This window comes from Lepidothrix coronata, unplaced genomic scaffold (genome assembly GCF_001604755.1).
Source record: "Lepidothrix coronata isolate B3197 unplaced genomic scaffold, Lepidothrix_coronata-1.0 Scaffold23, whole genome shotgun sequence".
In the NCBI taxonomy this organism is placed as follows: domain Eukaryota; kingdom Metazoa; phylum Chordata; class Aves; order Passeriformes; family Pipridae; genus Lepidothrix; species Lepidothrix coronata.
Genome location: NW_016690203.1, coordinates 5928947 through 5949389, shown reverse-complemented (window position 1 = coordinate 5949389; position 20443 = coordinate 5928947). Strand labels below are relative to the sequence as shown.

At 39.5% G+C, this 20443-nt stretch overlaps 1 protein-coding gene across 1 annotated transcript in view; it reads right to left on the bottom strand.

Moving 5' to 3' along the window:
* Positions 1 to 17345, bottom strand: part of CDKAL1 (CDK5 regulatory subunit associated protein 1 like 1) — a 412737-nt gene extending 395392 nt beyond the window's left edge. Inside the window, exons 1-4 of the mRNA XM_017808582.1 lie at positions 17292 to 17345; positions 16109 to 16146; positions 14272 to 14438; positions 11246 to 11358 (exon numbers count right to left, since the gene is read on the bottom strand). Of these exons, the coding sequence (XP_017664071.1) occupies positions 11246 to 11358; positions 14272 to 14438 (280 nt within the window). The 5' untranslated portion in view covers positions 16109 to 16146; positions 17292 to 17345. The remainder of the gene's footprint in view (positions 1 to 11245; positions 11359 to 14271; positions 14439 to 16108; positions 16147 to 17291) is intronic.
* Positions 17346 to 20443: the final 3098 nt, after the last annotated feature.

The following is a 20443-nucleotide window of genomic DNA, read 5'->3' as shown; positions in this document are numbered from 1 at the left end:
CAAGTGTCATGGCAAAACAGTTTGTGGAGAAACTTTTCCTCCCTCTCTCAGGTTTCCTCGAATTTGGGGTTCTATTAAAAACAAGACAAGCAAACAAAAAGACCCTTTAACAATGAGATTGTTCTCCTTTAACAAAAAAATTCAAGTCATGTTTTTCCTATTCTACTGTAATGTTACAAAGAATATTTGGAACCATCAGCAATATATAAAGGTGACTGCCTCACAGCTAAACTTATTTTTTTAAAATTTTCTGGTTAGTAGACTTCTAAAGCATATTCAGCTGTTATTCTCCTTCCATCACTATAAATTATAAGACTAAAAGTTCTGTTTAAATAAATATTGGATGCTCAAATTTACCATCATCTGATGGTCTACATCTTTACCTTCACAAAAGAAAATTAACATTTCCAGTGGTAAGTAAATTTTTCAAAGCATGATAAAGACAAGCAGAAAAGTGGCAACCAATGAACAAACAACAGAATTTCAAAAGTCAACTATCACTTAGGGAATCAATTACTAACAAGCACACTTCTACCCTTAAAGCCCAGCCAACAAAAACTAAGGGTCCAAAACGCCTAATAAAATCAGCAGCCAAGTGTTCTGTCTTTTATTAAATTGCAAGCCAAAAAAATCACTTCTCTATACACCAGTGTCTTGTACCAATCAACAGCAATTCACTTTTGGCACGATTAACTCAAATCCTATTTATAGTTATCCAAGACAAAGTTTCTGCTTAGCTTCTTTCTGTAAGCAAATTCCAAAGCCAGGGATTTGAGACACAAGACAAATGCTAATGTCTTCTGTTGGGCCTGTTCCTCAGCCCCAACACTTAATCTGCTAACTCCAAATGGTAGCACAGAAAAGCTACAGGATTCATGGAAGTGAATACAAAACTCATGGATGTGCATTTCTGCATGCACATCGTACCCTGGCTAAGCACGAGTGTTGTAAAGGCTGCACCAGCTAAGTCAGCTTAAGGTCCCCACGGGTGCAACACTGCTGGGCCACAACAGCTATCCCACTTTGCCCAAGCGGTTGAAAAGAGCACAAAAATCATAGAAACTGGCTAGATGAGGCTGACGCTTCCTATGAACTGCAAAAATAGGTTATGAAAATATAAAACATTCTAACAGAGTTTTATGATGCAATAAAGCCATTTCTCCGCACCTTTGAGATGCAGAGCAGCTGCATCACTTCTCTCAGGGTGAAAGACATCTCTGTCTATAGTATTTATGTGACCGAATAATTACTCAGTTTCTGTGAAACATTAAGAGCTTGTGCATAACTTGCTTAATTTCAAAATAGGCTTTCAAGCACAGCAATGCTAGAGAAGAGCGGGACTGAATATCCAGTGGTTATGCCATAATCTCCACCAGGAGGATACAAGTACCATGGGAGTCTGCTCCAGCTTTGCCTAGGACTACAGCAACAATGCCATTCCACTAATACAGAGCTCCTTCCCTGAAAACTCAGGTGCTTCCCAGTGCACACAGCTCTACTGCTCCCAACACATACATGGGACAGACTGCCCTTTGACAACTTGCTTATCTCCACTATTTCAAACATTATTCACAATAAAAGATTTTACAAAACTAAATCAAAAAAATATTTAGCTGAAAAACCCCAAAAATTTATACAATGCAGAAGTTCCTGAAGATAAGCTCAAGAAAATTATATACACTCAACCAAAGCAAATTTTAAAAAAAGTATTTGCACAAACCCTGAAGTTAATCACACAAAATTTACAAACTCATTACGTAGGCTAGACACCACATTCAACTTAGGATGTTAATTCACAGCAAGTAGCACTTTCCCTCAAAAAACACATTAAATCAGATCCTTCGTATTGTTCAGAATGTGCTCGGACAAAGTAAAAACCTAGTTTTTGAACCTTAGGATAGCATTGCACTTACTACAACAATTACCATCTACCTGAAATACTAGCCTTAACAAGCTGTAACAATTAATTACCAACATCCAACCTGAACACCATCTGTCTTTACACTCACGGTTTTACTTATGCTGTTGTTATGCATTTCAACAACTACTATTCATTCAGTCATCCTCACCATTTTTAGTGTCTTGATGTAATACACACTGTAAAAGTGTACTAAGATTATTAAAATTAAACAAATTTTTTAATCATTCCTTAATGAACAACACATCAATCATTATAAGCAAAACCCTCAAATAACATTTCAGAGAGAAAGTCTTATATAAAAGTAAAGCAATGTCCCCAGACCAATAAAAATAAAGCAGAAAGGTGCTTCCAAATGGAATAATTCTTAAAAAAGGTGAATTTAGCAATTACACTTCATGAATCTCCAATCCTCAACACAGACTCTCTGGAAGGGGAACTGATGAGTCTAACACAAAACATAACTTAAACTACAGAGTGGTAACTGAGACAAAATAGAAGTATGAAACACAGACCTTCTTAATGCTCAATAGCAAACTCAGCAACTAAATTGACATAAGATTGGAATGACAGCAAATAATTTAAAGCCGGTTCAGTTGAATGCACATGACTGCACTTCAAATTTGACTACTGCTCCAGCATCCCCAAATTCAGTCGTTCATCCAGCCCAGAAAGAATGGGAAGCTTCAGTGCCCTCCCGGCTGTCGGAAAGCGGGAGCGCGGCCCACCGCGGCACTCCTTATCCACTGCTGCCCCCTCTCGGCTCCTCCCGGGACGGCACCACCGCGCCCAAGGGCTCTGCCCAGCCCACCCAGAGATTTAAACCCTCTTCAGCTGAAAAAGCTACCCGTCTAAACTATTTCACGCATTACCGACTCTGTGTGTGTGTGACTACTGTAAGATATTTTGATAGAAAGAAACCAGAAGGGTAACATCTGAACTTGCTCATGCCAACCAGGTCTGGGGAGACACGATGCTGTATCATTTAAAAAAAAAAAAAAGAGAGGAAAAAGGCATAAGTAAAAGCACAGATGACCTGAGATACACTCCAAGGGTGAGATGGGACTCTGGAAGAGATAAGAAATTGCTACATGCTTCATTACTTGTTCACTCAGCAACAGGACCTGTTTTAACACCTGGGAGCCACAGAAGCACCTACCAGGCTTACATGAACATAACCCAAAATGGCCATGAAGAAGGAAATAACAATTACACTCAGGTCTAGCAGGCAGGGGAAAAAAATAAATAAAAGAGAGAGAAAGAAATGGACTTAATTTGCTTCCATCAATGAGGAAAAGCACCAAAACCAATTTGTGTCACTTATCTGTTTAGTGAATTTCTGCTGTCTCCAGCCAGACTCCATAATCACATGGCAGTCTTTTCTCTTAGCATGCCCTCAGGCCTAACAGAGATAGAACAATACAGGTTAATGTTCTGTATTTGGAGACACAGCACAGTTCAAGTTCAGTTGTGCTACACTGAAAATTCTTACAAGCAACACGCTGGAAAGCAACTCACTCGGGTTGGCATTTCCTCTGTGGAGTAACATACAGCAAGCAGCAACTACACACGTGGAGGCACCCACACTGCAACTGGGCAAAAAGCATTCCCAAAATAAATTAGAAGCATCTTAATGCAAAGCTGTAACCATACCAAGTTCAGAGAACTCCATCCTCATCCGCAGTTTCTCAAAACCAAGGAACATCTACCAGCAAATCAAACTGTAGCCAAATTATATCAAGAGTCTGCAGTAAACATTAACCCCACCACCACTATTCTCCAATCACGCAGGGCAACAAGTCTTTCAGATGCCCCTACAAATGTTCCTGATCAAAATATAATCTTGGTCCTACCTCTGAGAGTACATGGTCAAAGAAATCTCTTCAGGTTATAAAAAAAATGGTCTGTTCTCCCATTACTTTTCATAAATCTTCTAAAAATTTTCCATAAGCCCAAAGAACCATGAGACATGTGGAACTAAGCTCTCCATAGAGTGCCCCACAAAGCTCCCCATCATGTGTATGTCTATGTTGCAACTCACTTCATCACTGCTATATATGCTTCATTTACTACAGGGGCACATTCCAGATTGGAGGATATGTTACCAGAAGTTGAAATTTACCCTTAATGGTTCAGTCCTTTTCAAAGTCATTCTTCTGGATTACATGAAGTTCAGCATTGCCAGAACTAAACCCCACTGCACAACCACTAGAGCATGCAGCCAACACTCCATCACTAGAACTAATCCTAAACATGTTATGTATGCTTAAATTTACCCGGCGGGCTCTCTACAAGTGTCTCTGAAGATACTGTACACAAAGGATTTATTTGGCCTCTCCAGCCTGCTCCCAAGTTTCAGCTGCCAGCCCTGCGACTGAGAAATTAAAATACCACAAGGGAAAAAAACATTCACAGATGAATTGTAAAATAGGTGATTTTAAGCAGGATAAAGAAAATAGTACACACTTGTCATATCAAGCTCTAAGGGAAGTGATACAGGATGCCATTATGAGGAGAAAACACAGACTAGTTCTTATCCAATTCTCCCATGACCAGGGGAAACACCTCCCAGTTTGAGAACTAGGAGTTCTGTCTGGTACTGGAGACAACATTCTCAAAGCTGGATACCCCACTTAACAGAAAGTTGCCCAACAGGAATAAGAAGCTGATCCTGAGGAAGCTGAGGTAGGAAAAACTCACCACAAAGAGGTTGTATATCTTGCACTGTGCTACAAGTCAGCAGTGATAAGTAACAGAAGTCTAGCCACACAGAGGTTAGGAAGTTTTACAGAGAACACTGGAGCAGTAATACAAAGCTGCCAAAACCCACAATTATACATTAGTTTACCAAGACCCGGGGAACATGCACCGCTACACATGAGTCATAGCATGGTATTGCACGAACTCTACGCTGCAAGAAAGCATCACAACCACTTCCAGACTCATCATCCCACTCACTGGCTTATGGGACACTTCGGCTTCACTGGGAATACCCGTATTCCTCCAAAGAACTGTGAAACCTTGATCATCTCCAGTTGTGCAACTCCATCTGCTATATCCCATATCATCTGTCTTCCCCCCTATGTCCCATTTCACCGTCTCTCCTCATCTTCCTAAGCCACTTCACCACAAATGTTTCAGACGAAAACCTCCCCACCCACACCCCACGCATTCATTGACTGTGCACAACCGAGCAGGGTTTTCAAGCCTGAATACCAAGAATCAATGCACAAAGCAAACTTGTGACAAGCAGCAACACAGATCTTCTGAGAGCAGGAATCCATATCGCTGTTGTCTTAAGACAACAGGTACAGAAACAAGCTACTTCACTGCCTCTCTCAGTATCAACACCCAAAAGCTTTTATATCCAGATGAGTCAGCTTGAATCTGAAAGAGGAATATGTTGTAGGTAAGGTTATTAAGCAATGCAAAAACCATACAGGATTGTGACTCTACAAGTTATAGACAACAGGAGAATTCTTCGCTGGGGGTACAAAACACTGCAGGCATTTATGCCTCTGTTCACTTTCCTCCATTGCTCAGCTGCTTCAGAGGACAGTTTCATGACTGTAGTGCTGTCACAGAAAACAGAAACACCTCTCATCACCAGAAAAGCAGTGGGGTGTTGTATTTTGTGGATTTAAACACGCACCACAGACATCCTGTCCCCCAAAAAAGGCTGTAAAGACTCTTTTCTTCTAAACTGGCTCTGCACTCACAACCATTTGAAAAGTACAAATCCAAACAAAAGGGATAAACTTGAATTCTGATTGATAAGGCACTTATTGAGCATGTAATAAGGATTCTTTCTAGATTAAAAAAAGAATATTAAAAATACCTCACAATGAGGATGGCTCATCCCAAAAATTACACAGTAATCACTACTGTTTTACATTATACCTAAGAAGGAACACATGAGAGTGATCAACAGGGTGGAGAGTAAAAAATCTAAAGACCAACTGCTGATTCTGACCAAGTAAAAGCATACACTAGACATCAGCAAAAATCTTAGCCAAAATACTTCATCAACTAGTATGCAAACTGCAGAAAGCTTATTTTAATAGTACAGGAAACTATTTTAGAGATCTCTACTTTAAAACAATAAAATAAATCAAAATCTAAAATCACTAAAATTTCATTGTGCAGTAGAAAAGTACTTTTATAACAACACTTACAACAAAGCACCGGATTCTGAAGTGATTCACAACCCATGAATCAATACCTGTACAGTCTTAGTAGTTTTCTTTATTTTCCACTTGGATGAATAAAATGTATGCTGCAGCATGCTTTGCTATGTCTGTATGGGGATGGCCAAAGCCTAAGCAAGCATGGTTTATGCAACTCAACCAACACTAGACAATGCTGTTGAACACCAAAGTCCATGTTAGATTGTAGCACCTCATCTGCTTTTCCACAGCAGACTGTTTCCTTCTACATCTGTCTTCTTTTCAACATGAGGTCTTAAGTAGATCAAAAGCATTTGTTCTTCCTTGTCTTCTTCTTTCTTTCTTCCACTCAAATGTGCTATTTAAGCAGATGGACAGTCTTAAGGATACCTCAGCTATATCCACTGGTAAACAAAACTGACAAGTCTTTAGAAAATTAAAAAGCAGAAGGGGCAAAAAACCCCAGATAATTTCTTTAGCAGTGTTTCAAAATATTATTTGATATTTGCTTTAGAGAAATACATAAATTCTCTGCACAGGGAATTATAGAGCTGCAAGACACATAACTGGGATTATAAACACTACGCTTCAATAGCAATTGGCAAATCTCACTGATACACAAGTCCTGCCAGCAAATACCATAATCACAGTAATGGAGTGACCTCTATACAGCATCTTTCCATCCAACAACCTCACCAAAAAAACCTCCTGAGACAGTAAAAAGGAAGCCTGACCAAAGACTAGTCTAAAACTGCACAAGTAAAGCCTAGGGTCTATAATATAACCTAGTTTCCAGGTGCTAAATCAAAACCAAGACAACTGAATTAGCAATACAACAAATCCACCCCTTCTTGCTTCTAGAATCCCATGCTACAGGAGGAAAAAGTTCTGTGCTAGCATTTATTTCTAAAAAACCACAGAAGTGTAGTGCAGAAGTGTAGTGACTGGTTTAGCTTTGCTGAATGTTTAATAACAGTTTTTGCTTCCTCCTCATAAAAGAAAAAGTTAGAAATATCAGAAGAATGAACACTAAGTCATTAGCAATGCCTTTTCTGCCCCCAGCATGTTTTACAATGACCAAGGAGGAAATGCTTTGGACCTGAACAGCCTCAAGCCAGAAGCAATCACTACAAAACAACAAGCACACATAACAGCTTGATCCACCAAAATGCATTCAAGGCTGGACCAAAACCCATTAATTCCACAGAACCAGAAACCCACCAATGTCAACATATGCTAATACAACGACTCGCTTCAGAAGTCAACGTCTTCTATGTCTGACTACACATGTTCAGTTCCACTTTTCAGAGAGAAAGTACTATAAGTGGCACACGTACCAAACTCCCTTTCCAGACAAAAATCTGGCTCACAAGATTTGAAAGCTCCCAGTTTGCCCACTTCCTGTTTTTCACAGGAGGCGTTACTTGTCTGTACCATGAGAGTTTCTTCCTCCAGGGCATATCTCAAAGGGAACATTCCAGTAGGTTTGCAGGCATATCTAAACTACACTGCAAGTCAAGCTGCCAAGAAACCAAAACCAGTTTTAGAACCAGTAAAGCCACCGTCAGCTGTAGTGTTTTCAGAATATGAACAAGTACCCGTGGTACAGCCCTTCACTGATAGCAGCTGGTCCACACATTTCTGGGTGGCTCAGACTCACAAAAGAGCTTTGTGTTCTCACAGGATGGTATGCAAGATTTGTTCAAAATGCTGCCTACCTTCACCCTGTAAGAGCAGATACAAAAATAGGTTTGGCTCTTCTGGTTTCCCTTTACCTATTTTTAAGATGATGCAGTCCACGACTTTTAATCATCATTGCTGTTTTGCAATATCTGGATGTTGTTGATTCACACTCCACTCTCTCCCCAGACAGAGGTAGTCTTTGGTGTGAAGAACTGTACATAGCCCTCAGCCTTCACCTTTGGATACAGACACTCCTGAAAGCAACACAGGCTGCTTGTACAGAAAGAACGTTTTTAAAACACATGAAAAGCCAGGAGGACATTATATCAATATTCACTTTCAGGTAAGTCAACTTATAAGGCAGGTTGCACTGTTACAACTTTTAGTTACCAACAGGAAACTGTCTGACACTGCTTTTCTTCCTTCTGTTTTTTTTTTTCAATCTTACAATTAGACAGAAGACACTAGAAACAGTGCTTGACCATTTGATTTATAATGGAGCAATAATTGCAAGTAACAATTGTCACACCTCATTCCCTAAAACCAGGACTTTATTCCATCACCTTTTCAGTAAGTGTTGACTCAAAAGCTTAGGAACATGTAGGAAACAGACTAATCCAAACACTTTTATTTAAGTAATAGTTGTCAAACACACTGTAACAACAGATTCTAGCAACAGAGACAGGCACTGATTTAGAAAATAGTTCTTGCAAAACATTTTCTTTTTTTTTCCTGTCCTCCATACTGTAAACAATATTAAACTTAATTTCAAGAAATATTTGAAATTTGGATTACTTCAAGCAATAGTTACTATTACTGAGTAACTAATTCACTCTATAAGACAAAGAGATTAAATCCCTACTTAACATTCTATCTGAACTTCCCAGATGACCTACCATAAAAAAAAACAACCATGCTTTCTTAAGAAGAGATTTACAAGAGATATTTGAGAAATATTGGGAAAATTTCTACATTGGCATTTCCTCTAAGTAAAAATCAAAAATGGATAGCATGAGCAATAACTTATGCACCGGATGCTAAAAATCTGAACTGCCATTTTGTCAAGAGCAAGACTCTGTTGTCTGACTGCACACCTTTGAGAAGCAACTGACTCCATTTTCTCTGTACTCTCCTACTGGACATTGCTGTCTGCAACTAGAATCTTCCATGAGCCTTCTCTTCTTAAAGCTGAAGAAACCCAGTCTTCCCAATCTCTTCTCATACACTGTGTGCTCCAAAACCATCTTGGCTCTCCACTGGACTCACTCCATTACACCAACCTCTGTCTTTTCCTGTGGAGTCCAAAAAAGGACCAAAGCTGGATTACTGGACACAGCATTCCGAACACCATCTCACAAGTACTACACAAAGAAGAAGGATCATTTTCCCAGACCTGCTGGCTGCACTCTTGCTAACACAGCCCAGGATGCAGTTTGCCTTCTTTGCTACAACACTTCACTGCTGACTCATGCTCATTTCTTGTCTACCTCAATCCCAAAATCTTCTTCTGCAAAGTTGCTTTCTACTCAGTCTGTCCACAGTCACCCTTAACACTAGCTGAAGTTATGCCAATCCTAGGATTTTGCATTTGCCTTCGCTAAATGTCATATGGCTTCCATTACCCCTTTTTCTAGTCTATTAAGGTCCCTCTGAACCACAGCACTAGTTTCCACTTCAGATTCTGACACAGTTGCTACACTTGCACTCAGTTCCAGCTTCATTAACCATCTATTAAAGAGAAAGCTCAATAGATGGGTTTGTAAAAACTTACTTTAGCCAGAATTTGTAGCAAATATTTTTGTTCCGTTGAACAAAAAGGAAATTTCCAGAGGACCTTAAATAATATCAGCTTAAAAAGAAGTTACCTCATTTCAAAAAGAAGAAACCACACTGCGTAATTTCTGCCTATCACCTACCATTGGGATTTGTTTGATTCAATATATATATACACATACACAGAAATTAACTAAATCAAAACTTCGATTTAATAATGACCCGAAACTAGAAGTTGATTTCATATACAACTACCAAAATTACTCTGTATGTATTCCTGTCCCTGCAATTGCAGCTTTTATTCAATTTTTAGTTCTCAGTTTCAGATTCTAGATGTAGACTTCTACTCGAAAGTTATGAACACTTAATTTTCTAAAAAGATAAAGTATCAGAAATTTAACATAGTTCATTTCTTCACTGCACTCCATCTTTCCTACATTTCTCCCAATAAAATTGCAAAAGCACAGGAAAACCATCGAAATCCTGACAAGCCAGAATTAGCTTCTGGAACAATATGCATTAAAAAAATTCAGGTAAAGAGAAGTTAAATTTAAGAAAGCCATAACAAGGCAAAGTGAGAACTCATTTGTAATCTTACACAAACAGCTGTCACAAATAAGACTTTTTGGACCAGCACTCCATTTGTCTGTGGAAAGAGCACACCTACTCCAGAGTTGCACCAATAATTTAAGAATCACCTGGGTTCCATAAAATGGTTCAGGCAGTTGAATAATTCAGTATCTAATTTTTACTTATACAAATGCAGAGAGATCAACCACAATAAAGGAAAACGAGATGCAACTGCTTAACGGTATCATGAGATATTCAAGAAAAGAAACAATCATTTTGTGAAATTAGGAGTAAAATACTTTCAGAAAAATGTCAGGACAGACAACCCTGCAGTCTTTCAGTACAAGCCAGATGCAAGTTTAAATGCAAGACAGACCTGAACTTGCATTAATGACTAAAATTTATTTCTATTCTAACTAGTCATAAGCTAGACCAAAAAATTCAGATAAATACTTAGCTATTGAAATACGACATTAATCTAACTTTTCAACTTTTATGTCAACACATTTGCATTAAGGAGATGAAATGTAGTCAGCACAACCACAAATCTGTGGGGTTTTTTTAGGACTGGGAAGGAGGAACAAAATGATGAAGAGCGTTTTTAAGTACTTGGAAGGAAAGGAAAAATAGCATTTTCAGCTCTTTGGAACCTGCATCATCCCACCTCCATCCTAGTGATCATCTCTCCTGAAACAAAAGATCATTCATCTGGAGTAGTTCATCTCTGCTCCAGCACCAAACACACACTTCATCAAGTGACAACACACCACCTTTCTCTCTCTCCCCCTTGAGTTCCACTGCTTGCAGTCAGAAAAGCAGGAATTAATATCTTTCCCTTCCACTCTTATGAAAACTTTTCAATTCAGTTAACAAGCAAAATGCCCAAAAAAAAGGCACTGCATGACACCTATTAGATGTCTGCCCTGTCAAGATAATCTAACCATTCTGAAAACACTCATCTTGTAATCGTTCTGTTTAATGCCAGGAAAACACTTTACCTCTGCACCTTCAAATCAGAAAGGGATCGGAAGGGGATTTTTCAAAACTGTTATTAAGACTAAGAACATTTGATGGCAGTTTGACAGCTCTGAACATTCACCCCAGAAAAACTGAATTACTCAAGTCATATCATTACCTGTAATTTTGTATCCATATGCAGCCAGCTGTCCAGCCATATATTCACCATCCGAGTTATTGTGAGAACATCCCCATGTACGAATCCAGATTTTCTGAACACCAGGAATAATGCTGTTTAGGAAAAATGAATGAAAAAGGCAAGTTAAAAGATGAACAAGCTTCCCCTTTAAGCCCACTGAACAGACTCAATGAACTGTAATTCTTCAAATATAAAATATGCAACACAAACAGTAACAACTCCAAAACAGCTGAGGAGAACCACTATTATTATGTGATTTTAGTGTAACAGGTATTAGGTCTTGCTGGAATAGAGTCAGCTTTCTTCAGAGCAACTTGTATAGTGCTGTGTTTGGTGTTTGTGACCAAAGCAGTGTTGATAACACCCCTATGTTTTAGCTGTTGTTGAACTATCCTTGCTTGTTTCCCACTGTGCTCCATCTCACCGCAAGTGGGTTGGAGACGGACAACAGGTCGGGAGGAACATGAACAGAATAGCTGACCAAAAGGATAATTCATTCCAGACAACATCATGCTCAGCAATAAAAATTGTGGGTTTGATCTTTCAAAAATAGCCATTGTTGTGACACAGGCTGGGCACCAGTCTGCTTGTGGGAGGTGGCAAGTGATCGGTTTTGCATCACTTGGGGTTTTTCCCTACTCTTTCCTTCACTTAAACTGCCTTCATCTCAACCCACAAGTTTTCTCACTTTCACTCTTCCAATTCTCTCCCTTGTGGTGGAGTCAATCCACAAACAGCTGGAAAACAGTTTGAAAGAGTTTTAGAATGGAGAAGGTACAAGAGCTGTAGGACAAGAAGAGATTCGGTACACTGTAGTTATGTTAAAGCAAAAACAAAACCCCCAACAAAAACACACAAATAAGCAAATAGCAAACAAAAAACCAAGAAAAAAACAACAAAACTTCAACACCCCCAACTTTCTGAAAATTATCCTATCTTGTAACAAGTAACCTTCAAGTAATTGCACTGAAATTAGACCACCAGCAAACAAACTGTGAAGAGTTAAACTGCAACCTTTTATATTATGGCACCGACTGGTCGTACCTCCCTCCATACAAGCCAGCTTTATAAATTCTTAACTTAGTGGCCACCAGCCACACGAATATCTGAAAGCACATATCCCAATCTTTCTGGGTTACAGAAGGAGCATGACAGACATGCAGCCTGGAGATAGGACACACAGTGCCTAAAGAATCAACAAAAAGTTCTGCAAGAAGCTCTCATTGAAATTCCTGGGATAACTGCCAATGAGCTAAAGATGCCAGTACAAGAACACCACACATCCTGGTACACAATGCTTCGCCCTGCGAACATCTTTTTTTTTCCTTTCCCTCCACGCTTCTTTTTTTAAAAGATGCTTCCCTTAGCTAGAAATAGAAATTTGTTGATGGAACATTAATGATCATTAAGTGTAAACACAGTGTATCTAGACTTCCTACTGTCTAAACAACACATGCTCAATGTGCTTTCTTGGGTCAAAAACACTAAAACACAGCTTGTTAGATTCATAGTACCTGAATACTTTGGTGCATGACGTGCTAGTGTGAGGTATCTACAGAGCACCAGTTCAGCTGTACATACACTCCTGGCAGACTGGGGCCAATGCACTTTTAGGGGCATTCAGATAAAGATGCATTGTTATGCTTACAAAATCCCTTTTGAACACTAATGAAAAAACAAAATTTAATTTCCCCACAGGAAATTAAATTCCTGTACCTATTTTATTTTCATCTTTATCATACAGGGAAATTTTATCCACCAACTTAAAACTAATGGAGGAAGAAAGAGGAAAAAAAATCCAGATCTCAGAAATGCAGTAGAAATTAGAATCAATAAATGAGCTGACCTATACTCTAATCAATTCCACTGCAGCAGAAAGCTGATTCCATTCTTATGGGAATCACAAGTAGGAAAAATGCAAAGATACATGGTTATTGCATACTATTTCCACTGAAATAAAAAAGCAAGTTCAAAAGAAGTTTCACTTGCAGGATGTATACACAAAAAGTACAGCCTCTGGAAATCCCAGGTTCCAGAAACCAGGATGAAAGAAAAGCAAGGAATATGTAACCTTTGTTAAAGAGGACTGGGTCAGGAATACTTCAGCAAACTGGGCATGCTGGGCACTGACGAGATACATCCACAAGAGAAATATGGATGTACGGGAGACAGTCCAACAAAGGGCCATAAACATCATTAAGGAACTGGAACATGTCTCACATGAGGCAAGGCTGAGAGTGCTGGGACTATTCTGCCTGGAGAAGGCCCAGAGAGATCTCATCAAAGTATATAAATACCCAAAGGAAGAGTGCAAAGAAGACAGAGCCAGATTCTTTTCCGTGGTGCACAATGACAGGACCAGAGGCAACAGGCACAAACTGAAACACAGGCAGTTCCCTCTGAACATCTGGAAACGCCTTTCTCACTTTAAAAATGACCAGCAACTGGCACAAGTTAAGCAGGGAGGTTGCAGAATCTCCATCCCTGGAGATATTCAGAAACTATCTAGTCCAAAAAGCAGTCCTGACCAACCGGCTCTTGGTGGCCCTGCTCGGGCAGGGGGTTTGGACAAGACGACCTTCTAACCTCAACCCTATTGCAGCTCCCAGGATTTTGTTCTTATTTCTCATTAGAGATGCCAAAAGGCTACTCCAGGACCGCTATTTGAAGAGCTCAGATTCTATTTAGGTAATCAAGATGAAGCAGACAGTTTTTCAGAAATTTTTTTACATATAAAAGTGTAACAGAGACCATTTTTCCAGTCTGATTATTCCATTCGTCAACATCTCAGTGATTACTGATTTCTACAGAAAATTTACCCAGGAAAATAAATTTGCTTAGGACTTATTACTTATTCTCCCTACATTTTATGAAGACTATTTTACTCATTTTTATCCTGTGTTCGGATTTATGAGATAATGAGAACTTCCACCTTATTTTTAGAAGCTGACAGTGTATACAAGCTGCAAGAAACATAACAAGATAGGGTCGATGTAAGACGTTACCTGTCACTTGGGGGATCATCTTCTGTCTGAACCTTTTTTTGTGAATTGCGTTTTCGCACTTTTGGAAAAACATTCCTTCTCACAAACTGTCGGTCGTGTGGTTTCACATCTTCTGCTGACACAATGTCTTCAATATCCTCAAGCACTGAATCACAGGCAGCAGGCATCTTCAAGAAGTGTTAGAGAAGGCAGGCATTAGCAAGCATTTGAATACAAATCCAAGGCCCAGGATCTACTGTATATGTTCTCACAAATAAAAGTCAGATATATTTCTCATATACATGCAATATATCATACACATGAGGGACTGAGCACATAAAAACCGATATCTATGGAGAGGTACTCCATAGAGATGCCCTCTTCCCCTGATACCTCAAACACAGGCAGGGAGAGTCACAAATGCCATACAGACTTTTAGGGGCATCAAGTACAGGCAAAGACAAAGCCACAAGCCATATAAACTTTTAGAGCCTTTTTAAAATAATCTGTACCTTGTCATCTTCTAGTTCAAAAACCCTTCAGCTCCTCTGACACAACATATCCAAGACACAAGTACTTTTAATCATGTCTGCATCATAATAAAATAATGACTTCATGTTATGTGACGGATGTGCTTCCACTCACATCACAGAAGAATGAAAGATATAGAATTTAAGCTCCTGCTTCAGAGGCTGTTGTGGCTCTTTTATTTCTATGCTGAAAACAGGTGCATGGTATTTCTTCAAGACAATATGTCTTCACAGTCTTTTTGAAAACAAACCAAACTGTTTCTAGAATTCCTGATCCCACGGGCCTTTCATCTGAACTACCTCATTCATTAGGACAGCAAAATATTTCTATCTTCAGGTATGAGACGTTAAACCTAACTAATATAAAATAAACAGTTTATAATATGGTTAGTATAATATACTAAAAGATCACTAGAATCTAACTATATTTTCCACAAGGAAGTAAATAAATATGCATATATATCCTCCCAGCAGATGTCAAGATCCAGATTAGTTTTCAGGAACTGAAAAAAAAAAGTTATTTGCTAAAAGAGCCTATAAAAAGTTATTGCATTAAATACACATCTCACACTGTGCTGTGTGTAACTAACTCTTAATTAGAATATAGTCTGATGTACCATTGGAAACCTGGGGTTTTATGTATCTCAACATTTTACAAAGGAAATCATGCAAGGGCATTTCACAGAGTTTGCAGGGAAAATACAACACTTTCCTGTCTCACAGAGAAGAACAAAACAACCAAGGCTTTAATTTCTTTAAAACCAGATTTCAGGAACAGAAGATTCACCACTGGCATAAAGATACTTCCAGATGTTGCAAATGAATTATTGCAGAACATAAGAAGTTAAACACCTGTGCATTTTCCCAGCATGTGTCCTTCAGTCAATCTTTCAAAATATACTTCAAAATAAAACTTCATGTAACCTGAACCAAAACATCTGTGTTTAACTTAAAAAGGAGTAGAATGATGTCACAAAGAGGATGCATGTGCCACAGCTATTTAAGCATTCATCTTGATAAAAATCCCAGGATCTATAAAATAATGCAGCAAAGGATGAACAAAAATAAACTGCCGTGAAAAGTCCAGCAATAAAGGGTATGAGGGGAAGGTGACATCTCTTACACTACTTCCTACCAGTGACAGGATGTACAAATAGGTAATGTTATCAACTGAGTACATGGGAGGGAAAAAAAAGTTTTGATTTGTTGTTCTTTTCTCTCTCTTCCAGAAAAATATCCAATATAATGGAGCAGCTAGCAAAGCAAATAAGCTTAGCTTACTCCAGTGGCCCATGAAAGAAAGAATACAGCTAAATTAAAATTCCTACCTTTTTAAGCGAGGTCTAAATCCTCTTGGATAGGAATCCTGGGGGGGGGGGAAACAAAAAAAAAAAAGGAAAAAAGACATGGCATGAAGGAGCAAAACTAGAAGACAGAAAACCATGAGTTCACATCATTGTCCAAGAAGCATTCGTCCTCCCTTTGCAGAAATATGTTTCTTGCTCAGTGTGCCCACATCTGACTGGGTACACACACTGACTGGCTGACAAGGTGGAACAAGGAGCCATGCTTTCCCTATCCCCTGAGCAGAGGCACTGTTCTTTTTGTCCTTCTTTTATACAGCCATTTTTGTCAAAGTCAGACATATTTACATTATCTCAGACCTCCTCCAGATTTCCATCTTCAATCAGGAGTTTAAAATTTTGAATGAAAGAAAGGAAAGAGATTAATAGTAAATTTTAGGTAAAGCCACCCACAACTTTGGGTTTTTTTCAATTACAAACACTGTGAAGTTATTTTAAAACAGATAACTCGACGTCTGCACTAGTTAAATACACATGGAAAAAGCAAATAAATAACTACAGATTCCGGCAGCTATTCTGACAGATTGACTGAAATCAGAGGCAAAAACAAAACTAGAAGTTAGTGTATTCTTCTCATAGTACCAAGCTGCACCTACAGAACTTTTCATTTCTCTTTAACAATATGAATGCTAGTAAATTAAAAAAAAAAAAAAATTAAAAAAAAAAAAAACCCAAACCATAATAAAAACGGTTTTAACGCCTTGACACAAACGGAACTCCCCTTGCACCAGCTTATTTCAGTCACCCCTGCTCAACCTCCTTGCACATACCACGGGAGGGCTTTCCACAGAGAACAGTTTCATGCATGTGGAAGGCGACCGCTCTTTTCCCTCTATTTACCCACAGGTGTCTCCGGTAAAGCCCGGGGATGAAATCCCGGGGCAGAAGAAAGCAGTAGCGTTAATACACAGCGAGACCAACTATTATATATACGTATGTGTACATGTATATGTGTGTATATGTGTGTGCGTATATATATACATACAAACACAGCCACCCAGACGGGCCCACCCCAAGCTCCCAGAGAAAGGCTGGGCAAGGGGCAACCCAGGGGCGAGGGGCGGGCGCCTAGGAAAGGAAAGGGAGAGGGAGAAGGAGGAGAGGGAAGGGGGAAAGGGCCCCGTCGGGCTCCGGCCCCGCCACTCACCCGCTCCTCTCCCGGTCTCCGCCATCGCGCCCCGCCCCCGCTGCCCCGCGCGCGCAGCGGCGCCACGACGGCGGCCGGCGGCGGCCACAACAGCGCGGCGGGAGAGGCGCCGCCGCTTCGCCACAAGGCAGCGCCGTCCCTCGGCGGGACAAGCGGAGCGCCTCCCGAAGCCCTGGAGGCACCCACATCTGTTTTAACTGCGAAATTAGCATCGCGTTTCCAGTTAAACCAGTTGGGATTCTGATGCATCTGATCCAGATGAGCGCTGAGCTATTCGTTCCTCTTCTGGCCGCAAGGCTTTTTTTATTTTATTTTATTTTAATTTTAATCGTTAATTTCCTCAAAATACAATGCTAGTAGCTACTCTTTTGAATAGTCTGAAATATATTGATATTACATATAACAATATTTAATATGAGATGGCTAAAATTTCTGGCTTTGTTTTCCTCTAATTTCAGGCTAGTAACAACTTTTCTTATTGATATTTAGGAAGCAGACAGATTATTAAGTGTATAGTGTCCTCAGTGATCAAAGTGCTATAGCGTGTGAGCATAATATTATTTACTCATTATTAATATACACAGCTAGCCTAAAAAGATTGTTTACATTGTATCTTTAACACACTTATTTTATTTTCAGATAGTCAGCTTTGGGGTGTAAAAGTCACCATTTCTTGTAATTGCATTTTGAACATTAAGTTGCTCTCTTTAGAAGGAGCCTTTGGAATCATTTTATTCTCCAGATAGCAGATTATTGTATCCCTCGGACTGGAGGGAAAGTGAATGAAAGCCCTGAGTATACTCCAGAACAGGTATATTGGTCTGCTCACTGATAAAACTTGGCAACTTCTGCTTATGAATATCCCTTCCCCCTCCTTCTACTTAAAAAACGGTGCTTATTTTATGCCATGCTTATCTGACAATGTTCACAGGCAGAAAAAAAAAAAAGTAACAATGAGAACAAAGTAACAGGAGCATTTTGAAGAGGGGAACTGGGACAGAAAGAAATAAGCACTTTGTTTAAATTGGCCTTTAAGAACAAATCTTTCTGGGCAGGACTGAGCACTATTAATATCACTCTGGCTTCATGGTAGAGTCATTGTTACAGCTTAAGATATATTTGCCTTTGAGACTGGTCTTTGTCTAAGCACACAAGTACTTTTCAGAGATACTCTCAGCGAGACACAGTGTGATGTGTAATTTGTTATTTTTGTGGCACTTTTAGCCCAGAAGAGAATGGAGGAAAACATTTCAAAGTCGGTGGTCAGGTTGATCTATTCAGACATAGTCCTACACAGTATGGTGTAAGAAGTCCTTACTATGTCAGTAAGTAATGATATCTATATAACCAATCAGTGTCCTACTGAGGTTAGCAATTCTCTTTGTTTTTTCTTTTCAGTTTCCCATATTCAGTTTTCTAAGTGTTTCACATGCAGCCCTTGAATTCAACTTCTCTATTCTGGGAGCATGGCACTGTACTACCTCACAGTCGTCCTGACTAGTCAAGTGTTACCCCTCTGATTAAATGAAACAGGGCAGACACCAGCGCTGGTTTATGGTTGACTAAAAGACCAAAGCACAGATGGCCTGCGAGACATAACCAAAAATCTCCCAATGGCCAAGATTGACAAACACTGCTCATTAAGGTTAGGCAGTGATCTCCAAGAGCAGCTCCCAGGCAGGAATAACCCATGAGTCCCATACCTAGTGACATAATTAGGCCACGCTGCTCAGTTTCAGCATGATCCAGCAGAGGCTTTACTTTGTCCCGCTGCCAAGAATTCATAATATCAAGCAGTCCTTGTGCCAGCACAGTTCTGTTCAGTCCTAGGATGTAACCACAACATGGAAGGCACCCTTCCAGTGATTTTGAAGCTCACAAACCTAAATTATTTTGTAGCATATTCATAGTAACAAATAAAGCTGCATGCAGGCTGCAGGTAGCACAGCAGGTAGAAAAGAAAGCAGATGATTTCCTGCTACCACCCAATCGCAGGAAGAAATTTTATCTATACCTACCTGGGAAAACTGCTTTTTAAGTGACAGTGGCTGGCAGTACAACTCCCAGTAGTGGCCTTCATGCTCCAGTGCTCTGAATGTCCAAGGAGCAGCTTCAGAATACATCCTTTCCAAGCTGCCTGCATACCTTACTTCCTGCTCTTCAGGGGTAGTAGAATCGAAGACACCAGCCTTGGGCTGGGGTACCATCTTAAGTCATTACAGGTTTTGCAAGAGTAGGTAGTTGGAAAATATGAAAACTACTAGGAAAATAAAATCCAAATCTAAAATTTAGCTCATGGTTAGTAGGAGATACATCGTTAGCTGTTTTAGAGCAGCTCAACTACAATTTTAAGGGAAGGGAAACAGACAGGGAGGTGAGGGCTCAATTTTTATATGGTAGCCTTATTCTCTGATAACTAACATGTTGTTCTGGGTAGAAATAAGTGGGAAGGTATTGAGGAAAAAATGGAGAGTCCTAAAATAGATAAAAGAAATCAGAGGTTTTTTTTCCTCTATTCTTGGAATTTAGGAGAATCTGGCTCACTGTTTGTGAGCAACATTCAGCACCACTCAGAATTGGTAACAATCCAGCCTGTTATATGTGAAACTTTCTTCCTGTCAAGTTTTCGAAAGAAAATAGTGGGTTAAGAAACTCCCAGACTTAATAAAGGCAAAGCATTCTGCTGATCATTGCTTAGCTATAGCATAACATCCAGACAGATTTTGCTTCAGCAAGAAAAGCAGAATGGGGAGATGGATTCTACTTGTTTATGCTTTTGTTAGTATCACTCCACTGACTTTGCTATGCAGGCTCTTGGTTCACTTAATCGTGAAAATTGTGGGATCCAGGAACACTAATGGCATTGTGCATTAACTGAGTTACATACAGAGGAAAATAAAAAGACATATACTGCTAAATTTGATGCTTCTGAACATGTAGCAATATCTCACGCTACAAAAGGTACCTTACATGTCTACTTTCTTTCTACAACAAAATTGTTCATATATGCTTCAAGATCATGATCTAATTTACTCTTTCAGGTGTAAGTCAGAAAGAAGAGAAAGTGATGGTGTCTTGTCACTTGTAGGTGGATGAATTCTTACTGTAGGTTCAAGAGCATGAACCCCCCCCCCCCCCCCCCCCCCCCCCCC